The following is a 17,620-nucleotide window of genomic DNA, read 5'->3' on the forward strand; positions in this document are numbered from 1 at the left end:
TTATACTGCAGTGGGTTGGCTCTATTGCGCAAATTGTCGTAGCTGTACGTCAGTTTGCGCAATAGATACAGTGGTGGCACGCGGCGCTGTAGCTGATGCGTGTGGCCGGCGGACACAATGTCCGCCTGCCTCCTGCGATTGCTCCACAGAGAGCCAGAACAGGGATCTGTCAATGTAAACCCATCCCCGTTTTGTCAGGGGACTAGAGAGGGAGATCGTCTGTTCCTAGTGATTAGGTACAGCGATCTCTCTCCTCCTTCAGTCAGTCTCCTCAGTTAGAAACACCTCCCAGGGAACACATTTAACCCCTCGATCGCCCCCTAATGTTAACCCCTTCCCTGCCAGTGACATTTATACAGTAGTCAGTGGATATTTGTAGCTATGATTGCTGTATAAAATGTCACTGGTCCCAAAAAAGTGTCAAAATTGTCCGATCTGTCCGCCGCTGTCCCACTAAAAAGCACACGAAGATCGCTGCCATTACTAGTAAAAAAAATGACATAAATCTATCACGTATTTTGTAGATGCAATAAGTGTTTATTGATTGCTATAACTTTTGTGCAAACCAATTTTTTTTAACCAAAAATATGTAGAAGAAATTATATATATATATATATATATATATATATATATATATATATATATATATATATATATATATATATATATATATATATTATATACACATACATACATACACACACACACATACATACATACATTTCTATATTTTTTTTTTTTTCTTGGGATATTTATTTTAGCAAAAATTAACAATATAGCTTTTTTTTCAAAATTGTCGCTTTTTTTTTGTTTTTAGCGCAAAAAAATGAAAGCCGCACAGGTGATCAAATACCACCAAAAGAAAGCTCTATTTGTGGGGGGGGAAAAAAGGACGTTAATTTTGTTTGGGTACAGCGTCGCACGATTGCGCAATTGTCAGTTAAAGCGTCGCAGTGTCGTACATTAAAAAATGGCCTGGTCATTAAGGGGGTAAATCCTTTCCGGTTCTTAAGTGGTTAAAGGATAAGTTTACCTTTGGCAGCATGTTACATGTTCAATATAGAACAAATTCCCCCACAATTTATTCTATTTTTTATGTCTGTTCGGGGTGAGCAGCACTCTCCAAGAGCTTTGGGCAGTGTGTTCTTTTCCATTGGCATGTTACATGTTCAATCCGATTTTAGGGTGGAACGTGTAGCATGTTCCTAGTGCTGCAGCTGCCGCCCGCTGCCCCCTCCCCGCGGCAGCAGTATGGGGAAGCGTTCCCCATACTAGCTGCCACTATTTGAAAGCAGCGTGGGGCTCCACCCTTATGGCCATGTCATTCATTCACACAGCTGTGTGTGAGAATGAACTACAAGCCCCGACATCCTTAGCGGTTTCCGGCTTGTAGTTATCAATGAACTATCAAGGCTCTGTGGAGCACAGTGGTAGTTCGAGACTTCCTGTCAGTGAGTATCGCTTAACCCATACGGGATGTACGGGCAACACAGATACACGAACAGTGTTCAGGAGACCACCATGGCATGGCAGGGATCTGCTGATCACTGGTGCAATGCTTTCCAGGCTCCTACTACAAAAATAATAAAATGCTATTTTTTTTACTTGCAAAAAGATGTGGATTTATTATTTTTTGTACAAAGCTGAACTTAACCTTTAAAAAGGAACCTGTATATCAAACGTATAGCTAAAGCCAATAAAAAAAAAATGGAATTTGCTGCAGCTCACCAGTCTTTTGTTGTGGTGGCTGCAATAGTTTTCTTTCTTCAGTACTTACAGAAAATGCACTTGGCTTGAAGTAGTATCTGTTGATCTTGCCAGAAATCCAGCATCCTTACAACTTTCTTTGTGGTGAACTGAAATCTTAAGCTTTTTAATCAGCTTTCCCCGCTATCCTCTGTGAAATACAGAACACCTCCATCTTATGTTAAGCTGATAAGATGAGGGAGAGGTGCTTGTAGTCCAAATCAGGGAAGAAGACTAGGCTGACAAAGCTGTTCTCCCAGAGATGCAGTACAATGAACGATGTCACCCTAATACAGGAAGTGTGTTTCTGGCAGGATTACCAGGTAAAATAAAGGAAAGAAGCCCGAAAACAGAAAACGAACGCAGCCATCACGTCTAGGGATAAAGTAAGCTGCATTATATTACCGCGTTCATTTGGGGTTTTATTGTTTTCTTTTACATCTCTATCTTTCCGAATGTGATCCATTTAATATAAATATACCGGATCTGCTACATACTGGGAGGTGCACCGTAGTACGTTCCTGCTATTTAAAGTGGGAGTAAACCCATGTATCATATTTACCTGTAGGTAAGGCCTATAATAAGGCTTACCTACAGGTACAGTAAACATCTCCTAAACTAGCACAGTTTAGCAGATATTTACTTTAGATGCAGCCGGTGACGTCACTGGAGCATGCACTCTGAAGGAATGGCATGCCTGTACCGTTCCTTCAGAGCTGTGCTGTAAAGAGCATCTCCAGCTCACATGAGCAGGAGTGACATCATCGCCGGCTCGGCCATTCGTATCACCGAAGCCCACGAACCCTGAAAGAAGGCCGGGTGAAGTTGGAAGTGCCAGCAGCTGTGACAGCGCACCGCTGGAGGGCTTTGTCCTCAGGCAAGTCTGTTATAATGTGCACTGCATGATAGTATGGGTGCACTGGGACAGGGCATTCTGGCAGGGGACACGAAAGAGGAGGATTTTACCTTTAAAACCACTTAAAAACTTCTGCCTTTACAACCACTTTAATCTTAATGCATTTTAGGCATTCAGAGAGAAGTAAATGTATACCCCCCCCCCCCCCATATTCATACTTACCTAGGTGGATGCAGCATCGGTCCAATGGTGCAGCTGTCCCCCAGTGCCTCCACTGAGAGGCTGAGCCGGATGTCAGCCCAGGCATAGGAGAAGTACAGCCAAACAAGCTTTGGCTGGACTTCTCCTTTAAGATAAAAAAAAAAAAACCTGTGTGCAGCAGCCTCCCTCCCTCAGCCCAATCTCAATCCAGTGATGTTGCACGAGAACCTCGGCTGCCCGGGACTCTCCCTGCTGATTGGCTAAGACACAGCAGTAAGAGTCAGCCAATTAGGAGGGGGGGGGGGGGTGCAGGGCAGCGGCTCATCTTGCTTTCCTCCATAGCGAGATGCTTGCTGTGGGGCCACTTGGTAGGAGGGAGGGGCCAAGAGCGCCAGCGAGGGACCTGAGGATTGGAGCTGCTCTGTGCAAACCCACTGCATAGAACAGGTAAGTATGACATATTTATTATTATTGTTATTTATTTTAGTTTTGTTTAAAAATAACAGAGACTTTAGTATCACTTCAAGGTAAAAAAAAACAAAAAAAAAAAAAAAAACAATCCCTCTATTTGTATTGACCCCTGACCCCCTAGTATACTTGCCTAAGCCCAGTCTCGGTCCAGTGCTGTGCTCATCTCAGAGGCTCTCTCCACACTCAGAGGCAGCAGCATCAGCCATTGGCTCCTACTGCTGTCAATCAAATTCTGTGAGCAGAGAATGAGGGGCAGGACCCACAGGTGGGCCAACTGAGAAAAGGAGGAGCGAAGAGTACTGGTGGGGAGCAGGGAAAAGGAGATTCAGGGAAGCTCTGTGCCATACCACTGCATACAGCAGGTAAGTATAAACAGGTTATTTTTTTCTTTTTTTTTTGAAGCCTTACAATCACTTTAAGACCAGGGGTGAACACAGAACAAAAAAAAAAAAAAAAAAAGTTAAGCAAAAAGGTAAGGGGATGACTTTGGAATGAGCAGTTCCTAGATCATTCTCAGGATCACCAAAGACATACCAAATAATTCCATCTATATAGCCTACGATATAACAGAGCCATACCTGAAAAGGTGCTGACAGAGTCCTTCTTACGAAGGTCGAAGCATTTCATGTAGCCATCTTGGGATCCACTGAGTAGCATGTAGACCTCCGTTGGGTGGAAGCAGACTTTATTCACCGTCCTTTTATGTTCTGTAAAGAGCTGGTCCTGCTTGTTCCTAGAGGGCTTTCCCAGGTTCCAGGTTACCACCACACCATTGGTGGCCGCCGTGGCCAATAGATTCTCATCCATCTGGTGCCACACCACGTCCGCGCAGCTAAAATTCAGAGAAGGCTTCCGGCCAACCCGCAGGTTCAACTTCTCCGCAAAGTGGTCCTCTTCCATGGAGTAGATTTTGAAGATGTTGCGGCCGGCCACGACCACTTGTGCAGCATCCCGGCAGACGCTTATGGCATTTGCCGGAGCGTCGAGGTGGCAGAACATGGTGCGGCCTGTCAGGGTGTTACCGCCCAGGGCCGTGGTGACTCGCGCCATTTTCTCCATGGCGGGCACCCGGCCGCTGGCCCCCTTCCAGACTCCGGTAAGGGTCTCCACAAGAGCGGTTGTATTGGACTATGCAGGGGGAAAGGGTGTGAGGATTCACATATTTAAAGGGGGGGGGGGGTTCCCGGGTCCTAAAGGTCTCGACACATGAAACGCTTCTTCAGTAGACCAGTTCAGTTAATCGGGACCTCCCTTGAGATTTCACAACATTTGACCAGTCAAGCCTAGGAGATACAAAAGACAAGAATTAGAGAAGCAATTTAACCTCGCTGCTACGGCAACAAATGTTCTCACACATGCGTAATGCAGTGCACACTGTGGGCTTGCAAGTTCTGAAACGTGAATTCGATTTTTTATTTTATGTGAAAGTATAACAACTAGAAGCAAACTTTTATTTTTTTTTAAGTGGACAGCGATCAGAGCACCAGTCAAGTTTTTATTGTGGTCTGTGCCCCAGTTAAGGAGATTCACCTTTATCAGGGTTATTAACCAAAATCGGAGCGTGCAAGATCTGGTACAGCTCTGCATAGAAACCAATCAGATTCCAGATTTTATTGCCAAAGCTTAATTGAACAAGCTGAAGTTAACCGATTGGCTACCGTGCACAGCTTCACCAGTTTTAGTACATCTTCTATGTGCCTTGTTTACCGTTACTTTGGGGAGATTTCCTCACTTCCTGTTTTGGCTATGTTGCATGAAATGAATGGAAATCTCCTCAATGGAAAAAAATAATCTGACAGGGGTTATAACCCTTCCTTACGTGATCCAAAAAACAAAAAAAAAAACAATAACGTTGGCCTTTAGTTCTACTTTAGAAAATAAAAAGGATCCGGAATCCACTGCACTTCTTTAACCTTTATTGCATATTCCATAAAATAATCACAGACAGTGTGGGGTACAGCTGAAAGTTAACGCGTTTCGCGCTACAATTAACTCTTACTCATAACCTCCTAGAGGTTCCTTTTCTATAGCTTGTAGCACCTTCACCTCAAGTTGCTAGTAGATGGACAGCTGAATACTCCCCTGGAGCAGTTTTGCTCATGTTTTTTTAGTTCTACTTTATCTTCTTCCCGCCAACCGTACGCACATATGTGCAAGAAAAAAAAAAAAAACACTAAAATTTCCAAGCTCAACTTACCAACCAGCCTGTAACCAAATGAGTTGCCCTGTCCAACAGTATGCGTTATAAAAAAAAAGTGGTTTAGTTGCACACATTTGCAAATACATGCATAAGCCACGAAACCCCCGGCAAGGCACCCAATTTTCTGTGGACTCAAAATCGAATTTCTGTGGGTCTCCAACAATGGAAGCACGTGCATTTAACACCCAGCCCAGAGCACTATGGGGGCAAAGGTGTCCGTGCGTTGCCTGACCAATAGAATTCATCATACAAACAAGTGATTACTGCCCTCACCTATAACTGGTCACTGCAGCAAGGAGCATTGGAAAGTAGGGCTGCAACTAACAATTATTTTCATAGTATAGTATAGAGCGCTCCTATAGCAAGGTAAAAAGAAACCTCTGTCTTTAGAACCACTCAGTTCCTGCCCAGGACTACATGTCCCATGAGGCATTGCTCCTCACACATTCACATTTATAATTTCTCAGGCACTTACTGACATGTATGGACGGTGTACTGAGCTGTGTGTGTGCTGCACTGTATTCCCCGATATGTAAACAAATAATGCATTCTGTATGTAGGCCACCTAATCGGCTGACCAACTACCGTATATACTCGAGTATAGGCCGACCCGAATATAAGCCGAGGCCCCCAATTTACCCCCAAAAAAACTGGCAAACTTATTGACTCGTGTATAAGCCGAGGGTAAGACATGCCTGTCCATCCCTGTGTGTGTGTCCGTCCATCCCTGTGTGTCCGTCCATCCCTGTGTGTCCGTCCATCCCTGTGTGTCCGTCCATCCATCCCTGTGTGTGTCTCCATCCATCCATCCGTGTGTGTGTGTGTCTCCATCCATCCATCCCTGTGTGTGTGTGTCTCCATCCATCCCTGTGTGTGTGTGTCTCCATCCATCCGTGTGTGTGTGTGTGTGTCTCCATCCATCCGTGTGTGTGTGTGTGTGTGTGTGTGTGTGTGTGTGTGTGTGTGTGTGTGTGTGTGTGTGTGTGTGTGTGTGTGTGTGTGTGTGTGTGTGTGTGTGTGTCCAGCCTTTGTCCCGAGCCTCCGTCCCGTGCCTTGCCTCCGTGCCTCGCCGCCGTGCCTTGCCTCCGTCCCGTCCCGTCCCGTCCCGTGCCTCCGTCCCGTGCCCTCTTCGTCGGCGCCTCGGCGGCCATTGTAAAATTCAAAAGCTGCGCCGCCGCCTTCGCCTGTGATAGGCGGAACACTGAATTTCCCAGCAGCCTGTGTTCCGCCTATCACGTACATCGTATCATCCTCGTCCGTAGTACGAGGATGATACGATGTCCGTGATAGGCGGAACACAGGCTGCTGGGAAATTCAGTGTTCCGCCTATCACAGGCGAAGGCGGAGCCGGAGGCGCGGCTTTTGAACTATAGAATGGCCGCTGTCTGTCTGCTCGACACGCTGATCGAGCGGGCAGACAGCGATGACTCGAGTATAAGCCGAGGGGGGCACTTTCAGCCTCAAAAAAGAGGCTGAAAATCTCGGCTTATACTCGAGTATATACGGTAGTTGATTATGAAAATAGCTGACAACTATTTTCATAATTGATTAGTTGTTAATTCAGCCCTACTGGAAAGGCAACGCATAGAGAAAAAAAAAAAAGAAGACATTCCCAAGCTCAACCTACCAACCAGCCTGCAACCAACTCAATCGACCTGCCCAACAGTATGCGTTAAAAACATATGTGAATGAATGAATGAATGAAATACTTGTATAGAGCAACAATGCGAACTGAATCGCCTCTAGGCGCTGTGGCGAGCTTTGATCATCTGCTAAAAGAGGAAGGTCTTGAGTTTTTTTCCTAAAAGCCAGGTGATTTTCTTCCTGGCGGATGTTGATTGGTAGAGCATTCCATAGCCGAGGCCCTTGGACAACGAATCTCCGATCCCCCTTGGATTTATACCGGGCTTTGGGCACGAGGAGGAGGTTTTTGTTGGCTGATCGAAGACTGCGGTTTGGTGTGTAATGATTTATGTGGCCTCGGTACCTGTGTTTGTACCGCTCAGCGCACTGCCACCGACAGCTCTGGGTCTCGTACTAACCAGTGGGAGCTGGGAACTGATTCTTGATTACCCGAAGGTGACCAGTCATTGTTAATCCCCCCCCCCCCCCCCCACCCCTCTACTCTTTACATCTCAACTTCTCCTTGCTAGGGGGAAAGACTGTAAACAAAAAAAACACGGATCTAACTGTTTTATCTTTATCTGGGTCAGAGGTCACTGTGGTCAGTGGTCGCCGTGGTCAGTCCTGTGTAGGTAGGATTATATAATCCTGCACCTAGCCAGTCTCCAGACCTTAATCCAGGGCTCGACAAAACCCGGTCGCCAGGTCGCATTGGCGACTAGAAATAGCGACCTCGCGCCTGGGGCAGCACAGCTGGGGGTATCCTGTGTCTGTGGACCCCCCCAGCGTGATCGCGTCGGGCCGTTCCGCCGACGGCCGAAAATTTAGGCCGCGGCTTTGAGGCCTTCTGCGGTCCTATGATTCCTTATGGAATCTGGCGCCCTCTTGTGGTCGCCGTTGGTATGACAAACCAGCAATGTTAATGAAGATTCCTCTGCCTGTATTAATTATATTACCTGCCTCTTCTTCCCTTTATTTAGAACCCCCTAAACATTATATATATTTTTTATTCTAACACCCTAGAGAATAAAATGGTGGTTGTTGCAATACTGTCTGTCACACCGTATTTGTGCAGCGGACTTACAAGCGCACTTTTGTTGGGAAAAATAATTTAGTTAATAAAAAAATAAGACAACAGTAAAGTTAGCCCAATTATTTTTTATATTGTGAAAGATAATGTTAGGCCGAGTAAATTGATACCCAACATGTCACGCTTCAAAATTGCACCCGCTCATGGAATGGCGACAAACTTTTACCCTTTAAAATCTGCATAGGCGACGTTTAAAAAAATTCTACAGGTTGCACGTTTTGAGTTACAGAGGAGGTCTGGGGTAGAATTATTGCTCTCGCTCTACCGATCACGGCGCTACCTCCTATGTGTGGTTCGAACACCGATTTTATATGCGGGCAGGACAGGGCGCGTTTAAAAATTATTTTTTTTTCTGCTTTATTTTAACTTTTTTTTTTCCACTGTTCTTTTAAAAAAAATGTTGTGTCACTTTTATTCTTATTACAAGGAATGTAAAAATCCCTTGTAATAGAAAAAGCATGACAGGTCCTCTTAAATATGAGATCTGGGGTCAGAGAGACCTCGGATCTCATATTTACACTAAAATGCAATTGAAAAAAAAATTGTCATTTGAAAAAAATAAATAAAATGTCCCTCTAAGAGCTATGGGCAATGACTTGGAGACGGGGGGGGGGGGGCGCGCGGCGACAGCGCTGCTATCTTCCCCTCACTCGTCTCCATGTCAGGCCAGGGACAGGTCCGGATCGTCGTCACGGACCTGGCTCCTAACTTTTTAAGCTGGCTCCTAGATTCCAAGCAAATTTGTCAACCCCTGCCTTAATCCCATAGAAAATATGTGGAGGGAGCTGAAGGTTCGAGCTATCAAACGTCAGCCTTCGAAACCTTAATGTCAATGTAAAAGGTTCATTTTTTTTTTTTTTTACAACCCCTTTAATGACTTGGAGAGGATCTGCAAACAGGAGTGAGACAAGATCCCTCCTGAGATGTGTGCAGATTTGGTGGCCACGTTCCAGCTAACACTTTAGAATCGGATACAGCAAACAATTGTTTTTTTCCTTTTGGAATAAAAGGTTTTACATGAATGAATAAAAGCTGATCATTGTAAGCACCCCAGTCAGTAATAAATGGTTTGTCTCATCCCTGTAAATGATACATTCTGCTGAGGAGCTTGTGCTTTTGGAAAAACAACAGATTTGGTGGATCACCAAGTGGAAAAAAAGCAAAGAAAGGCTAAAAAAAAAAAAAAGAAAACGAATGCAGCCATCACATCTAAGAATTGGTAAGCTGCGATAAAAATGTGAGCAACACACAGCTTTAGGGGCATTTTTTTAAGCAGCTTTTTTTCCTGCCAGGAGTAAAAGGTGTTCAAAAGAGAAAGTCAAAACTCCACTGTGTGCAGGAGGCCTAATAAGTCTGAACTGTGGACAGTGATGAATTTTGGTTTTGTGCTACCCTTAGACAAGGCTAAAATTGGGCGCATCCCCCCGCCCACCAATCTAAATTTGTCCCACCTCAGCTGCAGTATACCTTTTTATCTCAGGGCCTGATGGGGAAGCTGCAGCTGTTCGCAGTAAACAGTGGTGGCTTCCTCATCAGACCCTGAGACATGATTGGTCCATGTGTCACATATATGGTCAATGGAGGGGATGGGGACAGTGGGACATAGGATAGGCTCAGTAGGGCAGAGGATGAGGTGGCACTTATATGCAGCACTGAAGGCACTCACAGGCGGCAATGATCTGCAGCACTGTAGGGGCTGCACTGATGATTAGTGTCCCCTTTCACACTAGCCGGTTACCGGTGTTCTATTGAATAGGGCCCTCTGTGGAAAAGTGCATGCGCAGTACAATAGGGTACTCCAGCTGCTATCCGGGGGGTTTGCCCGTGTGTCGGGCAGGTTTGGTGTGTTGAATGGTGGGGGGTTTTGCCCATGTGTCGGGGCGGGTTTGGTGTGTTGAATGGCGGGGGGGTGTTTTGCCCGTGTTGGGCGGGTTTGGTGTGTTGAATGGCGGGGGGTGTTTTGCCCGTGTCGGGGCGGGTTTGGTGTGTTGAATGGCAGGGCGGGTTTGCCCATGTGTCGGGGTGGGTTTAGTGTGTTGAATGGCGGGGGGGTGTTTTGCCCGTGTCGGGGTGGGTTTGGTGTGTTGAATAGCGGGGCGGGTTTGCCCATGTGTCGGGGTGGGTTTGGTGTGTTGAATGGCGGGGGGGTGTTTTGCCCATGTGTCGGGGTGGGTTTGGTGTGTTGAATAGCGGGGCGGGTTTGCCCATGTGTCGGGGTGGGTTTGGTGTGTTGAATGGCGGGGGGGTGTTTTGCCCATGTGTCGGGGTGGGTTTGGTGTGTTGAATGGCGGGGGGGTGTTTTGCCCGTGTCGGGGCGGGTTTGGTGTGTTGAATGGCGGGGGGGTGTTTTGCCCGTGTCGGGGCGGGTCTGGTGTGTTGAATGGCGGGGGGGGTGTTTTGCCCGTGTCGGGGCGGGTCTGGTGTGTTGAATGGAGGGGGGTTTTGCCCGTGTGTCGGGTGGGGTGGTGTGTTGAATGGCAGGGGGGGGGGGGGGTTGCCCATGTCTAAGGCCAGGTTGCAGCACAGACAAAACCCGCCCTGCAACAGCGAGGCACAATCTGACATCTGCGGTGCCCCTCCACTCTTTGCATCGCTTTAGTTGTGCCCGTGAAATGGTTTCTCATGTCGAAAAAAGCCTCCTACGATGTGCGCATGCGCGGGCACTTTGATGGAACACCGGCGCTCCTCTCCTGGCACTGTGACAGTGTGGAGGAAAGGAGTGCCGATAACCGGCCAGTGTGTTTTCCACGTGATCGGCTGTGTCCAATCACAGCTGATCACGATGTAAAGAGCCGCTCTGATTGGCTCTGTACCCGTTTGTTTTCAAGATTAGAAGAGTTCACTTCTAAAAGGTGAACTGACCAAAACATTCACCGTTCTTCTGCCCCGGAAGTCACATTGGCCGGCTGTGACCGGAGAGATCAGGTCATCGGTGTGCGCTCACATAAACTCTCCCCCTAAATAACATCATCCACATCACTTCATAGCACTGGAATTGAGGGCTCAGGGGGCCCCCTTCTCTGGAAAGACCTGACCCAGGGACCCTCACCTCCCTCTCCAGTCCCTGCAGGCTCTTGTAGTGCCCCAGACTGACCAACTACAACCAGGACCCCCCTCCTCCCTCTATACACCACCCTGCACACTCTCCCATTCCCCACCAACCACATTCTCCACCCTTCTCACCGCCAACCCGCACAACTCACAGGCTCTCCTTCCTGACCGGAAACGGCTCTTCTTCTATGTGTTCCGTCACTCTATAGTTTTCCGCCCGCTCCGAGACACCGCGCACAAGGGTTCCGGAACAGCGGCGTTCTGCCCGGTCATGTGACCTCCACTGCATGAGACACTCCATAACAACTGGAGGCAGCATGTACAGGGGCTGCTGTGTGTCAGTATGGACGGTGTGTACAGGGGCTGCTGTGTGTCAGTATGGACGGTGTGTACAGGGGCTGCTGTGTGTCAGACATGAATGGTGTGTGCAGGGGCTGCTGTGTATCAGTATGGACGGTGTGTACAGGGGCTGGTGTGTGTTAGACATGAATGGTCTGTACAAGGGCTGGTGTGTATGTGTCATGTATGGACGGTGTGTACAGGGGAAGGTGTGTGTCATGTATATACAGTATATTACCAAAAGTATAGGGACGCCTGCCTTTACACACACATGACCTTTAATGGCATCCCAATCTTAGTCTGTAGGGTTCTATATTGAGTTGGCTCACCCTTTGCAGCTATAACAGCTTCAACTCTTCTGGGAAGGCCGTCCACAAGGTTTAGGAGTGTGTCTATGGGAATGTTTGACCATTCTTCCAGAAGCCCATTTGTGAGGTCAGACATTGATGTTGGACGTGAAGGCCTTGATCACAGTCTTAACTCTAATTCATCCCAAAGATGTTCTATCGGGTTGAGGTCAGGACTCTGTGCAGACCAGACAAGTTCCTTTGCCCCAAACTCGCTCATCCATGTATTTATGGACCTTGCTTTGTACACTGGTGGGCAGTCATGTTGGAACAGGAAGGGGCCATCCCCAAACTGTTCTCACAAAGTTGGGAGCATGAAATTGTCCAAAATGTCTTGGTATGCCAAATTCCCTTCAAACCCCTGAAAAACAACCCCACACCATAATCCCCCCTCTCCCCTAAATGATTTGCACTAGTGCACAAAGCAAGGTCCATAAAGACATGGATGAGTGAGTTTGGTGTGAAGGAACTTGACTGGCCTGCACAGAGTCCTGACCTCAACCTGATAGAACACCTTTGGGATGAATTAGCGCCCTCGCAATTTATAATTTTCTACAAGGTAGATCATTCACACCACGTAGGGGAACAGCTTTAGCCTTTTCCCGCCTGCCATATAGCAAAATGATGGCAGCAAAGTGGTTGTGTTATCCTGACCGGATGTCATATGACATCTTCAGGATATGAAACCCCCCCGGGGGGCGCATCATGGCAATCATTGTTGTGGTCTGTCAGTCTGACACCCCGCAACTCCGATCTAGGTAAAGGGCGTCTGATAGAGACTCTTTACCACGTGATCAGCCGGTGTTCTGTCCAAAAATGTCCACCTATCAAATAGTGTCCGCCCCGTACTGCACAGGACGGAGCACAAGGAGATTTGGAAAATCTCAGAAGATGAACGGTGCCTGCGCTGTGAGTCGAGTTGCAAGTCCCACCATCCAAGTGGACATAGGGCTGCACATATTAGAGGGCCCCTCGCCACGCTTCAGGCACGGACTCGCTGCGATCGGCTATTTTTTATTCTAAAGCCGCGTACACACGGACGGACTGTCTGGCCTACTTAGTCCGCCGAAACACATTTCAGCGGACAGTCCGCTCGTGTGTGGGCTTCAGCTGACTTTTTCAGCGTGCAGTCTGGCGTACTAAGTATTTCGGAATTTCCGTAATACTGTCCGTCGGAGTCGCATTTCGGCGGACAATCCGCCCGTGTGTGTGCCAGTCCGCCGTACTTTTGAAATGAGCGGACTTTTCCCGCCCGGAGAAAAGTCCGCTCATTTCGAGCGGGTATCCAGGTAGGCGGGGCCCGCGAAGGAGACGTCGCTGGCCCCGCCGCCTGGTATGGACTTAAAAGGGGAACCCCAACGCCGAAAAAAATCGGCGTGGGGGTCCCCCCCAAGTCCACAACAGACCCTTGTCCGAGCACGCTACCCGGCCGGCCAGGAAAGGGGGGCGAGCGAGCACCCCCCCTCCTGAGCCGTACCAGGCCGCGTGCCCTCAACATGGGGGGGTGCCTTGGGGAAGGGGGGGCCGCGCCTCCTCCTCCGGCCTGGTACGGCTCAGGAGGGGGGGGGCGCTCGCTCACCCCCCCTTTCCTGGCCGGCCGGGTAGCGTGCTCAGACAAGGGTCTGATGTGGACCTGGGGGGACCCCCACGCCGATTTTTTTTTTAAGTCCATACCAGGCGGCGGGGCCAGCAACGCCTCCTTCGTGGGCCCCGCCTACCTGGAGACGCGTTTGAAATGAGCGGACTTTCCTCCGCGTGTGTGGGCGAGTCCGTTCATTTCAAAAGTAGGGCGGATAGTATGGCGGACTTAGTACGCTGTATTAGTCCGCTCAAAAAGTGGTGTGTGGTCAAGTCCGTTCATTCGAAAGTATGATGGACTGTCCGTCGGATTGTATGACGGACTAAGTTGGCCAGACAGTCCGCCCCGTGTGTACGCGGCTTTACTCTGTGTCCGCTTGGATGGTGGGGCTGGAACCTGGACTCAGCCGAAGATGAACGGCGCCTGTGCAATATTTTCAGAATCTGCTTGTCATGTGTACTGCGCATGCACAGTACACAGCGGACACTATCCGACGGGGACAGTATTTGACAGGACACCGTGTCCAATCACAGCTGACCACGGTGTAAACAGGAAGAGCCGGTGATTGGCTCTCCTCTACTCACATCTGACAGACACAAGTGAGGAAAGACAATCGGCTGCTCCTCTGACAGGGGGGGTCTGCGCTGATTGATTATCAGCACAGCCCCCCTGAAGATGCCCACAGTGGACCACCAGAGATGCCAATCCGTGCCCACAATGGGCATCAGTGATTAGCAGGCATTGTTCTTTGGCACTGATTTGCATCCATCAGTACCATACATTACAGTACATCTGTGCCACCTCTCAGTGCCCATCCGTCCCACCTCTCAGTGCCCATCTGTGCCACCTATCAGTGCGGCATATTAGTGCCCATCAATGTCACCTCATCAGTGCCCATCAGTGAAGGAGAAAACTTACTTATTTGCAAAGTTTTGTACCTGAAACAAAAGCAAACAAAAAAATAAAACACTTTTGTTTTCAAAATTTTCAGTCTTTTTTTATTTGTTTAGCAGAAAATAAAAATCGCAGAGGCGATCGAATACCACCAGAAGAAATCTCTATTTGTGGGAACAAAATTATAAAAATGTAGTTTGGGTACAGTGTTGTACGACCGCGCAATTGTCATTCAAAGTGTGACAGCGCTGAAAATTGGTCTGGGCAGGAAGGGGGTTTAGGTGCCCAGTATTGAAGTGGTTAATTAACTTACTATTCATCTTTTTATGCAATTTGGCACGAGGTTCCCCCCTTTTTCCAAGTGGATTCTATCAGTAGAGAAGTGGATGGTGTCCGTTGTTTTTTTATTTTATTTTTTACAATTTATTTTTTATTTAATATTTTATATATATATATATAAACTTTTTTTGTTTGTTTTTACAATGCTCACTTTTTTGGGTGGGTCAGTGTTTTTGTTTTATTTTTTTCATTCAATTTTTAAATATTTATCTTTTACAATTCTTCATTTTTTTAAATTATCAGCCCTATTGGGGGAGGAGGCATTTTGGTGAGTAATCAGGAGTCTAAACAGACCCCTGACATCTCCCCTTTCAGACAGAGAAAGGGATTGAGGACACAGATTCCCCGCTCCCTTTCTCTGCAGCCTCAGCTGCATGGAAGATGAATGGAGAGGAGACAGGGGCACTCTGAGAGCTGGAGGAATGACTTGTATAGCGCTACCTATGCAAACTGAATCATCTCAGGGTGCTTTTTACTGTCGGTGTCCATCTGCGGTATAGCGTGGTCCTTGCCCCATGGGGTCCTGACATGCTTACAAACACATACACATATTTTGGCCAATTTTTGACAGGATTTAATTAACCTATCAGCATGTCTTTGGAGTGTGGGGGGAAACCAGAGTACCCGGAGGAAACCCACGTGGACACAGGGAGAACATGCAAACTCCAGGCAGATGGTGTCATGGTCAGGATTTGAACTAGTGACCCTATTGCTGCTAGGTGAAAGTGCTAACCGCTACACCACTGTGCTGCCCCACCAGGAACCAGAGGAGGACCCTGGGAGCTGGAGGAGGACACCAGGAACCAGAGGAGGACCCTGGGAGCCAGAGGAGGACACCGGGAGCCGGAGGAGGACCCTAGGAGCTGGAGGAGGACACCAGGAACCAGAGGAGGACCCTGGGAGCCAGAGGAGGACACCAGGAACCAGAGGAGGACCCTGGGAGCTGGAGGAGGACACCAGGAACCAGAGGAGGACCCTGGGAGCCGGAGGAGGACACCAGGAGCCGGAGGAGGACACCAGGAGTCGGAGGAGGACACCAGGAGTCGGAGGAGGACACCAGGAATCGGAGGAGGACACCAGGAGCCGGAGGAGGACACCAGGAGCCGGAGGAGGACACCAGGAGCCGGAGGAGGACCCTAGGAGCTGGAGGAGGATCCTAGGAGCTGGAGGAGGACCCTAGGAGCCAGAGGAGGACACCAGGAACCAGAGGAGGACCCTGGGGACAGTCGGGGATGATCGGTGAGGCAGGGGCAGTTACAAGCACCAATTTCCCTGTATAGCTTTCAATAAAGCAGCTGACAGCTGCGGGAGGGAGAGGAGGAGAAGCGGCTGTCAGCTGCTTTATTGAAAGCTATACAGGGAGATTGGTGCTTGTGACTCCCCCCATCGCCGCACCGATCATTAGACATGTGCGATTAGTTTTGTACGAAATCCGAAATACGAATTTTTATGCATAGGAATTACGAAATTTAGTTTTTAGGAATTTCGGATCCAAATTCATAACGAAAATTCGTATTTAATGAAAAGTTAAGGAACCTAAAAGTTAAAACCCCAGGAACTCAGCACAGGGATGGTGGGGACCCCTCATAATGGGTACAGCAGGTGTACACTCAGACCTGGGAACTCAGCACAGGGATGGTGGGAACCCCTTCTAATGGGTACAGCAGGTGTACACTCAGACCTGGGAACTCAGCACAGGGATGGTGGGAACCCCTTCTAATGGGCACAGCGGGTGTACACTCAGACCTGGGAACTCAGCACAGGGATGGTGGGAACCCCGTATAATGGGTACAGCGGGTGTACACTCAGACCTGGGAACTTGGCACAGGGATGGTGGGAACCCCTCATAATGGGCACAGAGGGTGTACACTCAGACCTGGGAACTGAGCACAGGGATGGTGGGAACCCCTCATAATGGGCACAGCGGGTGTACACTCGGACCTGGGAACTGAGCACAGGGATGGTGGGAACCCCTCATAATGGGCACAGAGGGTGTACACTCAGACCTGGGAACTGAGCACAGGGATGGTGGGAACCCCTCATAATGGGCACAGCGGGTGTACACTCAGACCTGGGAACTGAGCACAGGGATGGTGGGAACCCTATGGGAATTTCTATGCTTAGGAATTTCATACAAAATACCAAATTTGTTAACGAATTTCGGATCCAAATTAACAGAAACATGACTGGTGTTTTGTTCACCAATCAGAGGAAGTCAGCACAGCACAGGGATGGTGGGAACCTCTCATAATGATAAATTCATCGTTATTTAACTAAAAGTTTACGAATCCAACGTAAATTCACATTTTGTACGAATCCGAATTGAATTTCGTACACGAATTACGAAATATGATTTTTTTTACCCGTACGGAACGAAACGAAACACATTTTTTGATGGCGCCCGTGTCTACCGATCATCTGTGAGGCTGCCCGGTCCCTCCCTGCTATGCTGAGGACGCAGGGCCTAAAGTAGCCTAAGTAGGAATCCTCATCTTATTTCACTTTTATATTTTGTTGTATTTATTGTAGTATGTTTCCATTTCAAATTCATTTTCGAATTTGGATAATTTGTTTCATTATCATTTATTTTGGATTTGTTTAAAATTCTTTACTATGGTGATTTTAAAATTTAGATACAACCAAATCTCAAAATAATGAAAATTCAATCCGAAATTAAAATTCAGGAATACTGCTATATTCGTTCTATTTTATTTGATTCTAATCTGTTTAATTTTTTTTCTAGCCTATTCTTTTATAGTCTATTATTTTATAGTCTATTTTATTGTATTGTATTGTATTGTATTCTTTTATTTTCAATTCAAATCTATTCTATTTTTTTCTATTCTGTTGTATTCTATTCTTTTCTATTCGTTTATAGTCTATT

At 47.7% G+C, this 17,620-nt stretch overlaps 1 protein-coding gene across 1 annotated transcript in view; it reads right to left on the reverse strand.

The window, feature by feature from the left end:
- The window catches only part of WDR24 (WD repeat domain 24), a 38,233-nt gene extending 26,715 nt beyond the window's left edge, over positions 1–11,518 (reverse strand). Inside the window, exons 1-2 of the mRNA XM_077449557.1 lie at positions 11,391–11,518; positions 3,853–4,557 (exon numbers count right to left, since the gene is read on the reverse strand). Of these exons, the coding sequence (XP_077305683.1) occupies positions 3,853–4,333 (481 nt within the window). The 5' untranslated portion in view covers positions 4,334–4,557; positions 11,391–11,518. The remainder of the gene's footprint in view (positions 1–3,852; positions 4,558–11,390) is intronic.
- Between the last annotated feature and the right edge of the window lie 6,102 nt (positions 11,519–17,620).

This window comes from Lithobates pipiens, unplaced genomic scaffold, assembly GCF_037356315.1.
Source record: "Lithobates pipiens isolate NorthernLeopardFrog02 unplaced genomic scaffold, aLitPip1_a1.2 Scaffold_22, whole genome shotgun sequence".
Lineage (NCBI taxonomy): Eukaryota > Metazoa > Chordata > Amphibia > Anura > Ranidae > Lithobates > Lithobates pipiens.